This window comes from Aethalodelphis obliquidens, unplaced genomic scaffold (assembly GCF_003676395.1).
Source record: "Aethalodelphis obliquidens isolate GAN/ISIS:26980383/991018 unplaced genomic scaffold, ASM367639v1 scaffold8, whole genome shotgun sequence".
NCBI lineage: Eukaryota > Metazoa > Chordata > Mammalia > Artiodactyla > Delphinidae > Aethalodelphis > Aethalodelphis obliquidens.
The window spans coordinates 4,906,987-4,922,081 of record NW_020837952.1 but is presented as its reverse complement, the minus strand read 5'-3'; the positions used below and the strand labels follow the sequence as shown (position 1 = coordinate 4,922,081).

At 38.6% G+C, this 15,095-nt stretch overlaps 1 protein-coding gene across 7 annotated transcripts in view; it reads left to right on the top strand.

Annotated features, from left to right (window-relative positions):
• Positions 1-15,095, top strand: part of ATF7 (activating transcription factor 7) — a 95,013-nt gene that overhangs the window by 17,242 nt on the left and 62,676 nt on the right. For 5 of the 7 annotated variants that reach the window (XR_003432803.1, XR_003432802.1, XM_027106455.1 and 2 more), the window contains exon 2: positions 1,536-1,604. Coding sequence is in view for 3 of the 7 variants with exons in the window: in XM_027106455.1 (XP_026962256.1) it covers positions 1,557-1,604 (48 nt within the window). In the remaining 4 variants the exon portion in view is untranslated. Of the gene's footprint in view, positions 1-1,535; positions 1,605-15,095 lie in introns of those variants that run through there. The other 2 variants (XM_027106456.1, XM_027106453.1) reach the window with 2 other exon arrangements.

Here is a 15,095-nt window from a genome sequence, read left to right as displayed (position 1 = left end):
CTTTGTATTTTATGGGGCACCCCACAATTTTAAACAGCGATTAGTTGTGGAATTACTGATCAGACTACCAGAAATACGGGTTTCCAACCCTAGAGTGAGTCTTAAGAGAGTAGGAGAGATGTTACCACTGCCCTCTGAGTTTTAGGCATGGTTTTCTGATTGCCAGATTTGGTCTAGCACTTTAATATTTATTTTGACGTAGATCTGACTGAGGTTAACCTGACATTTTGGTTTATCTCCAAGATGAAAATTCGAAATTTGGTTATAGTTCTGAAGTCGTTTCTACGCATATTCAAATTGTAGTTCTTCCTCTTTCATCTTCCCTTGTTCGTATTCTTTCATACAGCTTTCTGTCTTGTAGAAGGATGTTTGAAAATGTCCTTTAGGAGTTTATTTTATAAAGACTATTTTTGTGACCCCCCCTTTTTTCTCTTTCACTCTTTCAAAATACTCTGTATCTTTTAGGAATATTTTTACTATGATTTGCATTTCTAATCCTTATCCATCTCCACCTCTATTTTTATTCCTAGTTGGGATATGAGAAATTTCCCCAACACATTCATTTGGAGTTATTGTTCTTTGACAAAGAATTTTGATCAACATTTCAAAAGTTTAGCTTCAATAATTAAAAAACAACAACAGTATAAACCCTGTTAAATTCTAAAGAGAAATGGAGAGGATGGATGGTGATGCCTTTTAGTGCCATTTCTTTTATCCCCTGCAGCAGCACACATCTGTTGGCTGCAACAGAGCAGCCCAAGAACTCTGGCCGAGAGCAGCACAAACAGCCGGAACATATTCACCCAGTAAACCCCCAAAGAGTCGACATTTGTTTTATTGCTGCTTTTAAAAACCTAGCCATAAATAGAATCAGGGGGGAAGGGCACCGATATTTCTCCATTTGCCACCGACGATTGGTGGGGGGAGAAGGAGGCTCCCTGTGGGGAGAGAAGGGTTTTATTTTTATTTTTTTATTAATGAAAATCATTTCCCATGTAGCCCAATAGGATGGGTGCTTTGTTTTCTTTGGCAATAATCTGGGATAAACGGCCCTTGCCAACAGTCTCATTGTTTATACACCAGGGAGCCAGATTATGGCCCTGTAAAATGGAGCACCCCTCCTATAATCCCTTAATTAATTAAATGACAAATTTTGGTCTTCTCTAGTTCAGAAATATGGCTTCCGCATCGAGCGTTCAGTGGATTTATTGACATAGGGAACTGCACTGGTTGTAATTCAGCATACTGGAGAAGTGTGTTATATACTGTAGCAGAAAGAGGGAAAAATCTAGTAAAAGGCTTGAAATTCCTTGACTCTTTAGGTTTAAATTTTTCTAATTAAAAGTTTCAACCGAGGCACAGTAGATCATATGCCACCTGTCTAATGGGTCTCCCCAAAGTAGCCTGTGTTTACAGCTTTGATAGACGGCATTCTTGGAACACCTGTTTCTAGGCTCGATATTTTTGAAGCACTTTTTTTTTTTTTAACTCCAACGTATTTAACATAACTTTTCCCCCTACCTCCCCCTCCTCAGCTCCGCTCTGCTATATGAAATATGGGAGACGACAGACCGTTTGTGTGCAATGCCCCGGGCTGTGGACAGGTACGTTTACAATATACTTTATTGTGAATGTCTCGTTGTGAATCAAAGTGGCTGTTTTATCACTGAGGCAAAGAGTTTAAAGCCAGTGTTTTACGTGATCACTGGAGGTAATCAGATCAGAGGATTTGTAGTGTGTAAATCCAAGTTATGAGGAAATGTAGACACTCTACCGTAATGAAATCTGCCTTGCTGTCTTTCATATTGTTATTCTGCTGGTGTTTGTTTCGCAACACACAGTGTTGAGGAATACATGTTGCTCTCGCCTCCTTTCTAAAGCTATTTATTTAAATACAAAGCAAGTTTAGAAATATCCTTTCTTCAACCTTCATGGATGTAAAAGTCTGCTCAACATATTTGGATAGGAAGCTGAAAATGCACCCATTCATTTTGAACCTCAATTTGCCAGAGTCTATTTTGGATTTTCTAGATAAGAAAAAGTTTCTTTTGACTGTTGATCAAGAAAATCATTGTTAGCAGCTAAGGCAAATACCTGTCTAGGAAGGACAAATCCAACATAGAATCCGAGATCTCACAGCAGTGTATCAGCTACAAGTTTTCTCAGCCATTTTCCCTGTCTGACACCATTAAATGCCTTGTTCTGTGTGTTAGCTGCCATGTTATTGTTTGTATGCGTATACATTGTGTCAAATATTTTTCATCATGTACTTTTTAAATAATTTTGTTGAAACTGCCTTTTTTTTTTTTCATTTTGTACCTTCTTAACACTTATTCCTAGATCCTCCCATTCTGCCATGTTCCACAAAGGATGAAGAAAGGAATACAAAGAAAGTTTTATTTAAGAGAGTTTTATTTGCCTTCAACAGTTGATTTTATGGAGCCTGAAGGGTTGAATTTCTTTTCAGTTAGGAATATGTCATGTGACTGTCCAGTGACACTTACTGGTAGTATGTGAGATTGCAGACTAGTTCTATTAAACATTGTAAATACTTAGAGAAGTATAAAAAGAAGAGAGTTAAGTTCCAGAGATTCCTAAGAATTGAAATTTGAGAGACAAATAGGGTTGGTGACAAGGAATGGGCAGAAGGATGACTCCAAATTCCAGTAAATGCTGAAAATTTCATAAAAGACTAAAAAAGCCAATTCTGAAGTATTTAGCATTGTAGAGTTTATTTCCTTCCTTGTCAAAGCTTTCAACTGTATTGTTTGTTGACTGCATGTTTTCCTCATATGGTTTGTGTGTGTGTGTGTATGTGTGTATATATATATTTTTTTACAATAGAAGCCACTTGGGAAAATAGAGTAAATTTGTTTAACTTTTCAGACAGCTTTATGGGAGTACATACCTGAATCTGATTCCTCCAAATTTGTGTGTGTGAATTTGTTGATTATAGTGCTTACTGTGACTCCCATAATAGTTACGCGGTACCCTTTTTACTTATCTCACTTACTTTAAAGAATCTGCACTTTTGGTGAAAAAATTTGTTTTTCTTCACTTATTGTTTAAGCTGCTCAGTGCCCCTCTTATGTATTGTATGCTTAAGACTACCCAGACAAGGAGTTAAATAAATAAAAATGGATGGTAAAAATAAAGGAATACATAGGAAAAGCATCTCTTAAGCTTTCTGAGAAAGAAAATATATCAGTAGGGTTTCTTCAGGCTATCTCATCAGAAAAAAGTAGTTTTCACTGAGATTTGTGAGATCCCAGAAGGGCTTTGTGTTTGTTTCTTTGTTTTTGTTTTGCATTATTTTGGACTAGAGGTAGGAAAACAGGGATTTTTACTTTGGGTCCTTCTTGTATTGTTGGGTTCTGTTTACCATAAGCCTTTTCCTTCCCCTACTTTTCCCTCCCATTTCTGAATTGTTTGTTGGTATTTTGGTCATTAGGATTCATTATAACCTCTGGCATAGATCCTGAGGCTTTTTTTTCCCTCAGTGAGTGTGGAACTGAGGGAGATTGCTACCTTCTTTTGGATTCAAGTTACCTGTTTCATAGAAAAAAGGATAAAAAGCTACAACTTAAGGCTTTGAGGTAGCATGATTCATCCTTTTACCTGCTTTGCCTGTCAAAACTTTATGGTCAGGTGAGATTGTAGTTCTTTTAATATTTATTTACTTGCTTATTTATTTATTTGGTTGCACTGGGTCTTAGTTGCTGCAGGTGGGCTCCTTACTTGTGGCATGCGAACTCTTAGTTGTGGCATGCATGTGGGATCTAGTTCCCTGACCAGGGATTAAACCCAGGCCCCCTGCGTTGGGAACACGGAGTCTTATCCACTGCGCCATCAAGGAAGTCCCGAGATTGTAGTTCTTTAGTTATATTTAGTCTCCTTTCAGGTTTCTCCCAATATCTAGTAACAAATAACTCTAGAGTGGGATCTCTACAAGATTTACTATGATTGCTTTATGTTATATGAAATAGTGAAAATCTGACAGAGAAGATAAATTTGGTAAAGTGAACTACCCTTGGCCTGTCGTCCCAACTTCCTTATTACCTTGAAAATGGTTTCATTCTGGAGCCACTTTGAGGCCTTCAAGCCTATTTATAATCAGTTGTCACTGATTCATTGATTACTCCAGATATGGTAGAATAATAAAAAGGCTATGTAAGTCCCAGGAGGGGTAATAAGGACCATGATCATTTTTGCAAGGCATGTTTAGAACTCAGCAGCCATAGAAGTCTCAAAAATCAGTGGCTTCTACCAGTTAGAGGAAGAAGGAATGAAAGCAAATTATAATTCAAGAGACTGATCCATAAAAAAACCAACCAACAAAAGCTGTAGGAATCTTGTATTATTTAAATATCTGTTCTCTGCCCAGATTTTACCCTGTGTACCCTTAAATTCAGAAATCATCTTATGCCATAATATTAAGGGGAGGTGAAAGGAAAATTCACCTAAAATAGACTAGTGGATTATGCGCTGCACCATATAATCAAAACCACCGGGCTTTCAATGGATACGTAAACATGTTTTGGTTGCTAGGTCTTTAATGGCTGTTATTTTTGGACTCTGTTCATGATCCACTTCCCAACAGTAAGTCTGATGTGACACAGCTGAGTTCTAAATATGCTACATGTACTTTTTAAAAAAAGATGGCTGCTGAAGTTTGTGTTCTTTGCATTCTTATCTGAAAAGACAGGTGATAGGGTTTTTTGAGCTAACTTATTCCTATTCTCCTGTTGAGTCTCTGTTTCTCTTGAGGCCTCATCACCCTCATGAAGAGGAACTCAGGGAAAGTAATATTCCTGCTAATATGTCTTTACAGAATGTGGTAGCAGGAATAGTTAATAGAGCTGCTTTTGGAGAATGGGTTAGTGTTAAGGCAGCAGAGCCCCAGATACCCTGTGGTAAAGCGCTGGTTGAATTTGAGTTGTATGGGGTTCAGAAATGTTTATAAGATAGCATCTATTTAAAAAACATTGTAACTATAAAATAGCTTTGCCTCTGTGTTATTAAAATATTAGAAATACAGTTTGGTGCTGAATCTAGGAAGTCTTGTAAGTTTTTAATGCTTGGGGGGCACTTTTACTTGAAGGTGGATTATAAAGTTCTGTTGCATGTGGAAGCAGGAAAAATTACTGTGTGTCAGTAATCTTGAATTTGAGATGTTACTTCATGTGGATACAGTTCGATATCTTACCTTTTGGATGCCTTTTGTCCTTTTTTTTTTTTTGGCCATGCCTCCAGGCTTGTGGGATTTTAGTTCCATGACCAGGGATTGAACCCGGGCCCTCAGCAGTGACAGCATGGAGTCCTAACCACTGGACCACCAGGGAATTCCCTTAAAATGTTTTATTGGAAATTTGTACCTTTTTTTTTTTTTTGGCCGCACAGCACTGCCTGTGGGATCTTAGTTCCCCAGCCAGGGATCGAACCCGTGCCCCCTGCAGTGGAAGCTCAAAGTCCTAACCACTGGACTGCCAGGGAATTCCTTGTCCAATCTTTATTACCAGGAGTCAACAATTTCCATATTCCTATACCTCCCTTTCAGGCCCATGATGCTAGTTTGCAGTATGAATTATGCAGATTTAAGTAGTCCTGGTTACCACCATCAAGTCTTTGAGCAGAAGCTGGTTGTATAAGCTTCTTACTTAGAATGTCTATTTCCTTAAGAACAGGAACACATTTCCTCTGAGAAGGTACTATTCATGGGTAGTATCATCCCATTATTAGCCATTTTTGAGAAAGGTTTCTGTCATAACCACTGTGTATCGACTCTGTCCTTTTAAGGAAAAATCCTTTGATTGTTTCTCTACCCATTGTGATGCTGAGGTGCTGTTATTCTATCCCCACCCCACCCCCACCGAGGATATCTACTACCAGATCTTTTCTTCTCCCGGAGAACATTTAGGTACAGGTTGATGTTCTGTTCATATCTTTCTGAGACACGACACGTATAACTAGTTCAAAGACCTCCGGAGCCTGCTTTCTCTTCCGAAGGCCAGGGTAGCAGTAGAACCCTAGTTGTGGTGGGATGGAGGGCAGCTTCTTTACATCCTTATCTTGTCATATAATAGGAATAATGTTTATGGTGCTGTAGTCCTGGCTTCACTTGGCATTTAACCAACCTCCAGTGCTGTTTATTGCTTCGTATCCTCTGCCTCCATGAACATTATCCCTTAAATCTCTATTGCTTTGTAATATATGAGGCAACAAATAGCTTCTATGATTGGTTAAATGCTGGCATGCTGCAAAGGTGTATATTTTATTGCCTATGTAACACAAATCTATAGAGATTATTCCTGTTATCCCAGCCCTCCCATGAAATAGGCTCTACTGGTACTGTGGGACTCTGGATTGTTAGTTCTGTCCCTTTGGCAAGTTTTCCTATTAACTGGCATTGGCACAAAAGAAAAGCAAGGAAGAATGGCTGGTGTTGATTACTAATTCTTTATGTTAGGGGAGCATCTTGAATTGGAGAATAACATAGGAAAAAATGGCTCTGGTACATAAACACCACTTGTGGTGATATGTGCTGTGATATGTGCTATCTTTACATGCTTCAACAGGTGAAAACAATTTCAGGCAAACAAATAAGCCTTTCTTTCTCACCGCCTGCCAAGAGTTTTAAAAAAATTCAAATATTTGGGCTTCCCTGGTGGCACAGGGGATGAGAGTCCGCCTGCCGATTCAGGAGACACGGGTTCGTGCCCCGGTCCGGGAAGATCCCACATGCTGCGGAGCGGCTGGGCCTGTGAGCCATGGCCGCTGAGCCTGCGCGTCTGGAGCCTGTGCTCCACAACGGGAGAGGCCACAACAGTGAGAGGCCCGCGTACCGAAGAAAAAATAATAAATAAATAAAATTCAAAATTTTATTTAATAATTCATATTTCATTCAATAATTAATCCAGTTCCCATCTGGTAAGAGTGCCTGCATGCTGTCAGGCAGCTGAAGATACACTGCCTTATACACAATTAGGCCAAATGCTAACCTTGTTTTTTGTAATAATAATATGTTGATTTTGAAATAACTTTCAGTCCACTTTAAGTATGCTGCAGTTTTATGTAATCTTGTAATAGCAGTAGACCACTGTTATGCATAGTAAAGAAAAAAACTGGGACTGGGATAAAAAATGTAGACATGTTAAGAGCAAGGAATTAAACCCAAGTTTTTTTAATGTCAGATCTGGCACTTTTGACATTTACTCTTAGAAACAAGTGGTTGGTTATTTTAGTTTTTTGTGTTATATTTATTATTACGTTACTAAGAGCATAGTAGGTTAAAAGCATCCAAGCTCCAGTCTGCCAAAAAAAAAAAAGGCCGTATGAACCTAATTGGAGCTATACCCAAGAAATTAAGGTGAAAATTTTCAGTTACTCACTCTTGTTTTCCTTGGATATGACTTAATATTTGGTATGGGAGCCCAGAAACTGTTCTCAGAACATTCCTGATAGAAAAAAAAATCCTCTGTCTTTGTATCTCAGTTCATCCTAAGTCAGGAGAAGGGCCTCTTTCCTAGTCCCTTCTTTTACAAACTGCTGAATTTATAAACCGCCTTCTGGATATGAGAGCCTGTCCTTCATTAATCCCTCTTTTGCCACCCCGGCAAAACCATGTACATATAACTAGGTTGTTAACTTACAAGATATTGTCATTATTACATAGAATTCTTTGTTCTTTTATCAAAAACTCTTCCAGCTAATGCGGCAAATTGAAGCACAGCCACTGTGCTCCCTCTGTCTGGTTAGCATGTTTCTTTAATGCAGATTGCCTTGCTCAGCAGTCGTGTTTTGTCTGAAGCCCTTGTTAAGGCCTACTCTGTATGTGGATTCATAACACATCTGTGTGTACATCTACACTGCTGTATAAATAATAATAAGTAATCACCAGATGGCCTATAACTGCTCCTCTGGACCCGCTGGGTCTCTTGAAGCTGTTAGGAGAGTCTTCTGGCGTTTTGCTGGGGAGAACTTGTCATAGATTTATTTCTAAAAAAATTCAAACTCACAACTGGGTGTTTAGGACTAGATATTGCTGTGTTGTAAATATTTAACAGGCTTTGTACAATGACAAGTAAAAGCGCCATTACTAACCACACACAGTGGCTATGGAGCTCTTCTTCCCTCCCGGCCATTTAGAAAGGAAACGAAATGCCGATAAATTGTGCATTACGAACAAGGTGCAAGAGATGCTCTCTGGATGCTCTTTCATAGGAGAAGAAAGAGAACTTAAATGTTCTGCTCAAAGGATGTAACAGGGCAAACTTAAGTTTTTTAACCATATGCTAGTGACTTAAATAAAACAAAATGCCCCTTTTAAATTGGACTTTCTAATACAAGAAAAGCACCTTCAGCTGGAGTTTGGTCAGAGCCAGGTTTCAGTCTTAATTGTCTTTATAACTAAACGGTAAATCCCTTTAAAAGGGTTACAGTTGCAAGTGTTAGTAAACACTTAGCTAAATTTCAGTTAGCTATATTTTAGACTTTGGGTTATGTCTAAAAATTTAAGACATATAATTGATCATTTGATAGTATTATTTATAGAGCAAAACTTTTTTTTTTCTTCTTTTCCTTCATTTTTCTAAAAAGGGGTATTTTGTTTTGGGGAAAAAATATTATTCTGGTTTAGCCTGCTTATAATTTTCTGTGCTATATTTTGTTATTATTAATCCCCTTCCTCCAGTACCTACCTATTCCAGGGTACTTGCTCAGTACAGTAATGCATGTTTTTAAAAATAAAAATAAAACTGACTCCCTCTAAATGTTAGTGTTTCTTAGTCTTTGTTTATCATAAGATAACATAAAAAAAGGTTTTAAACAAATTGGGTATCTTTTAACTCTCAAGCCTAGTTTTTCTTTTGTCTGTTGATGGTTGAATCTATTTAACCACAGAAGAACTGTCCTATAAATCATAGCATGTGGCTGTTATATTCGAGTTCGGATGTATAGAAAGCTTTTCTCGTTCAAAATCTCATCTTGAAGAAGTGACATACAAATTGTGAGGCAGAAATGCTGCTATTTATAGTTTATTGTAGACAGATTTTGCTTTTTACGTCTTCTCATAAAATTAACAGGTTAAGGAAAGGATTTCAAGGAGGAAAGAAAGCATCATGGAGAAAAGATGGAAGCTTTGGGATTTATCTCTTTGTAATGGTGCCTTTGTGTTTTTACTTTGAAATTTCTTTGTGCAGTGAAATATGCTACCTAAGATTGTGATTTGGTAAGAATCTGGACTATTTGCAATTGTCATGTGAAAGTACAGAGAGAATGAGAATGAATTTTGTGAAATTAGCCCATTCCCAGTCTGGCACACCATGTGCCCCGTGTGGCTGCTGATTCTGCTGGCAGATTGAAGAGCTGAACCAGCTTCTGCTCTAAAGACTAAAATTGCCAGCCATCATTCCAGCTTTAAATCTTCTTGTTCACATCGATGATGTCAGATTTGGAGCAAACATAGTTCTGTCTTTAGATCCCAGGTGGAATTTGCAATTCCCTGGGTTGGAAGGAAAGAGTTCTTCCTTTTTGCCTTTGAAAAACTTGAGTAGCTCTGCAAGGAAAGTCAGCAGAATAAATCTGCAGCTTTACCTTGTCCTTTGAGTCATTGTAGAAAGCTGAGTGCTCTGTTCGGCATTCAGCAGATTGGCTGTCAGAGTTGCAGCTCTGCTTATCAGATATATAATCTCTCTTAAGAGCCATTTATGTTATTCCAGAGAGGATCATCCAATGGCAAAAGGAACGCCTCTTTTCTCCTCTCAAGGGTCAGATCTTCTTTCGATACTGGGCAATTACCCCTTGATTTTTCTGAAAAATACCTCAATCTACTATACAGATTGGCACCAGCACAGGTTGCAGACTTGGTTACAATGACAAGCTCTGATTTCTTAGCCACAGGGAGAGGCATCAGGGTGACACTCGTAAGTATGCCAGAGGCTTAATGGTGGTGATTTTTCTGCTGAGTATCTCAGTGCCCCGTATGAGCTTGGCTTCTCTTCTCTTTCTCTGAGGGAGAAAACATTTGCTTTAGTGTTTTGCACACTAGTCACTATAAAAATGCTGCGAGAGTTATCTTTCTCTCATTTCCTCAAGTCTCTTTCCTTGTCTTAATTATTGTCCTCTCCAGTTTGAGATCAAGGCTTATAGTCTTAATTTTTTACTTTTTGCTTTCCTCTTGTACTGCTTATCTTGGCTCTTATTAGCCATTGTACCTGGTGGGCATTATTAACCAGTGTTTCCTCTAATTAAAAAAGATTAATAGACTTTATTTTTTTAGAGCAGTTTTATATTTACAGAATTGAAAGTCCAAGAGTTCCCACCTACCCCCTACCTTGTTGTACCTCCAGCCTGCCACATCTTGTATTAGGGTGGTAGATTTGTTACAACTGATGAGCTAATATTGATACATTATTATTAACTAAAGTCCATAGTTTACATAAGGGTTCACTCTTTGTGTTGTACATTCTATGCGTTTTGACAAATGTATAACATGTGTCCTCCATTACCATGTCATACAGAATAGTTTCACTGCCCTAAAAATCCCATTGTTCCACCTATGCATCCCCCACCCCACTTCAGCCCCTGGTAACCACAGATCTTTTTACTGTCTTCATAGTTTTGCCTTTTCCAGAATGTCATATGGTTAGAATCATGCATTTCTTTAATTTTTTTTAAAGTCATGAGCAGATAACCATGTGATTGGGAATAGCTGGAGAATGGGGGAGAGAAAATTAAGATGTGAGGTCACAGCTCTGAGGTCTCTCTAAAAGTACAAGAATCAAATCTAGGGAGATTTATGTGGCCAGCCTTTTTTCTCTACTGGGAGTCTCTCTGATGTTAAAGGATTTGGCTTGCCTGGAGACAGTTTTACTGGTTTTAGGTATTGGGAACAAGGACAGGATGAACACTGAATGGGCTGTTTCTGGGGAGTCAAGGTATTAGGGCTGGGCAAGGTGAGAGGAAGTAAAGCCTGTGATCCCTTTTCCTTTGTTGAAGTACATTTAAATAATGTTGTTGAAGTACATTTAAATAATGTACTTCTACATTAATTAAAGATTAATGTAAGTTAATGTTATTAGAAAAGTATGGGAGCTATCTTTCACACTTTAGTATAAATTAGTTTAACCACAGATGTAATATTGGCTACATAAAGGAATAGAAGTTTTTATTTGGGTTTAGGGGTTAGTAGTTGAGAACTGGCTAAGGTAGAATGGCCCCTAAGCCAAAGAGACATGACGACTTATGAGGATGTCAAAGATAAACAGATTTACTTGTTAGGTTTGTTTGGGGTATCTCAACTTCCTTCTGCTAGATGCTAGTTGAGAAGTATAAATCTTTTTTTTTTTTTTTTTTTGGACACACTGCATGGCTTATGGAATCTTAGTTCCCTGACCAGGGATTGAACCTTGGCCCCTGCAGTGAAAGCGCCGAGTCCTAAACACTGGACCACCAGGGAATTCCCAAGAAGTATAAATTAAGAAGGGCACCAGTAAACACTAGAAACAACTTAACAGGGTAGAAAGAGACATTTCCTCCTTGTCCTGGTTTGGAAATTTTATTTTATTTTATTTTACTTATTATTACTATTTTATGGCCGTGCCGCGCGGCTTATGAGATGTTAGTTCCCTGACCAGGGATTGAACCCTCGCCCGTTGCAGTGAAAGCGTGGAGTCCTAACCACTGGACCACTAGGGAATTCCCATGGAAATTTTAGACTGATAAAATATGGGGGAAAGGGAGTGACCTGATTTCTTTAGTTCTGGGATTCAAGTTTCCCATCTACTTAGAATGTTAAATCCCTGGTATTGGGTAAGATCTCTTTTCATAGAGATACTGACTCTTTATCTTTTAGATTCGACTACATATGAGAATCTTTCAGTCTTGGCCTCAGCACTAATTTAATTTCCTTACTTGTTGAACTGAATTGACTCTATGGTAAAAATGAACAGTAGCCTAGGGTAGGTTCTATAGCATAATGTTCAGGATTAACAGCAGTTAGTGCAGGCCAGCATCTTATGTGTGCATACATACATCTACAACTTAGAGGAAATGTTGTGTTTATATAATGTACAGGAAAATTATATGGGGATCATATGGGGGGGAAGGGAGAGAACAAAAACAAAGAAAATTGTTTAACTTTATCAAAGTCTAATAATAATAACAGCAGCAACAGCAACAATAACTAAAGCTAACTGAGCTCTTATATACTGTGCAGAAATAGTATACAGATATTATTTTATTTAACCCTAGAAATCCTGAGGGAGGATATAATATTATCTCCGTTTTAGAAATAAGAAAACTAAGGCTCAGAGAGGTTAAATAACTTGTACAAGGTCATACAATACTTTGTGATGGAGCTGTAATACAAACCCAGGCACACTTCAGACCAGCACTTCTACTAGGATAAATTGCTTCCTTATTCTTCTCCATACACATGTAAATATGCACATCTAGCACAGGGAAAGAAAAAAAAAAAGAATAAGTAGTGCTTTTTTGCACTGCTCCAAATGCAATCATTTTAAGTAAGTCCTAGCTATAGTTTGTTACTGATGTACGTAGTCGTCTGGCTGCCATACCAGAGGAGCTGGATCGACAGCTGAGCTCTGCCTGTACAAAAAGGTAAGAATTCTTACTAAAACAAAGAGCCATCTCTGCAACTGCCTCAGCCTTATTAATCTATAATGTTTTTTATGTACCTGGGAATGCTGCTGAGATGTATCTAACTCTTTGTGAGGTAAACAACCACTGTTTAGTAGTAGGGGCATGATTTTAAAATGGGAAGGAAAACTAATTCTTGACCAACCAGAAATGTAGACAGAGCTAGAAAACCGTGACCTAAAAATCATAGCTTCAGCATTCTCCACTAATAGGCCCAAAGAAACACTGTGCTGTCATCTTTTTGAATTCTAGACTGGGTCACTTCCTGGCTCATATTCCCTTCTTCCTCACTCATACTCCCTTCTTCCTCCTCTTAGTTTTATGCCTGTAAGCTCCCAAATGCAAAGGATGGTATCTGGGTGTCTTGCTTTATGTAGTACCATGTAGCAATGGGGCTTTTGTTATTGTGGCTGCCATACTGATTGTTAACAAGAGGAAATGTGACTAAGGTAGAATTAGGGTATGATTCGGAGTATGTTACCAGTGTAGTGAGATACATGATCTGCCCAATGATTGATAACTTGTTTATTCTCTGACTTTTTGGAAGTATGACTGCATGGAGGGTCTTAACTGTTAAATAATAGAATTCTTCTCCACTCAGATCTCACAATCTTTCCTTCTTTGACTTCATAGCACTTTCATATATCTGCTCTTTCCTTTTCTCTTACGAACTGTGGTGTGTTGATACGATGGACGTTTCATTTATGATTGGAAGTGGAAATATATGGCTAAGTAGATACATGGAAATATTTTTGTGAAATAATTTGTGAGAAAAACATGTAGAAGTACACATAAAGGATCAAAAGAGATCGGAGAGTATTTGTTTAAATTAATTAATTAATTTGTTTTTGGCTGCGTTGGGTCTTCATTGCTACGTGTGGGCTTTCTCTAGTTGCGGCCAGAGGGGGCTACTCTTTGTTGTGGTGCACGGGCTTCTCATTGTGGTGGCTTCTCTTGTTGCAGAGCACGGGCTCTAGGCATGCGGGCTTCAGTAATTGCAGCACACGGGCTCAGTAGTTGTGGCTTGCGGGCTCTAGAGTGCAGGCTCAGTAGTTGTGGTGCACGGGCTTAGTTGCTCCGCGGCATGTGGGACCTTCCTGGGCCAGGGATCGAACCCATGTCCCCTGCATTGGCAGGCAGGTTCTTAACCACTGCGCCACCAGGGAAGCCCCCCAGAGAGTCTTATTTATTTATTTATTTAACATCTTTATTGGAGTATAATTGCTTTACAATGGTGTGTTAGTTTCTGCTGTATAACAAAGTGAATCGGCTATACATATACATACATCCACATATCTCCTCCCTCTCGCGTCTCCCTCCCACCTACCTATCCCACCTCTCTAGGTGGGCACAAAACACCGAGCTGATCTCCCTATGCTATTCCCACTAGCTATCTATTTTACATTTGGTAGTGTATATATGTCCATGCCACTCTCACTTTGTCCCAGCTTCCCCTTCCCCCTCCCTGTGTCCTCAAGTCCATTCTCTATGTCTGCATTTTTATTCCTGTCCTGCCCCTAGGTTCTTCAGAACCATTTTTTTTTTTGATTCCATATATATGTGTTAGCATATGGTATTTGTCTTTCTTTCTGACTTACTTCACTCTGTATGACAGTCTCTAGGTCCATCCACCTCACTACAAATAACTCAGTTTCGTTTCTTTTTATGGCTGAGTAATATTCCATTGTATATATGTGCCACATCTTCTTTATCCATTCATGTGTTGATGGACACTTAGGTTGCTTCCATGTCTTGGCTGTTGTAAATAGAGCCACAGTGAACACTGTGGTACATGACTGTTTTTGAATTATGGTTTTCTCAGGGTATATGCCCAGTAGTGGGATTGCTGGGTCATATGGTAGTTCTATTTTTAGTTTTTTGAGGAATCTCCATTACTGTCCCTGGAGAGTCTTATAGTTGACATTTTTAGTAAAGGGATTCTTTGTATGTTTGTCTGAATGTCTTTATCCTTTACCAGAAAGTTGCTTAAAATATACATTTCCTTCTTGATTCTAATAATGATTCAGTATATAACCATAGACTATGTGAAACTAACTCTGCGTTCAGCTGTAGGAAGTATCTGACTAGAGCCTTGTCTTTCCTACCTTTGACCGTGAAGTCAAATTCTTGGCTTCAGAGCTAAGAATACCTTATTGGACAAGGTCACAAGCTATCAAAATGATTACTCTGGATGTCCAAAGATCTCATTTGTTTATTTTGTTGGATGCCTCTGACAAGCCAGTTAGTTGTGTATGTGTGTGTGTGTGTATTTGTGTGTGTGTGTATGTGTATGTGTGGCCAGCCAGGAGTTTCTGAAAAACTGTAAATACAAAGAAAAGGTGATTCAGGGCAGCAACCTATCAAACAGAAACTACAAACTTGGCTCCGAAGAGGTTATCAGGTAGACAGTGACAGCCTAATAGGATGGATGATTATTT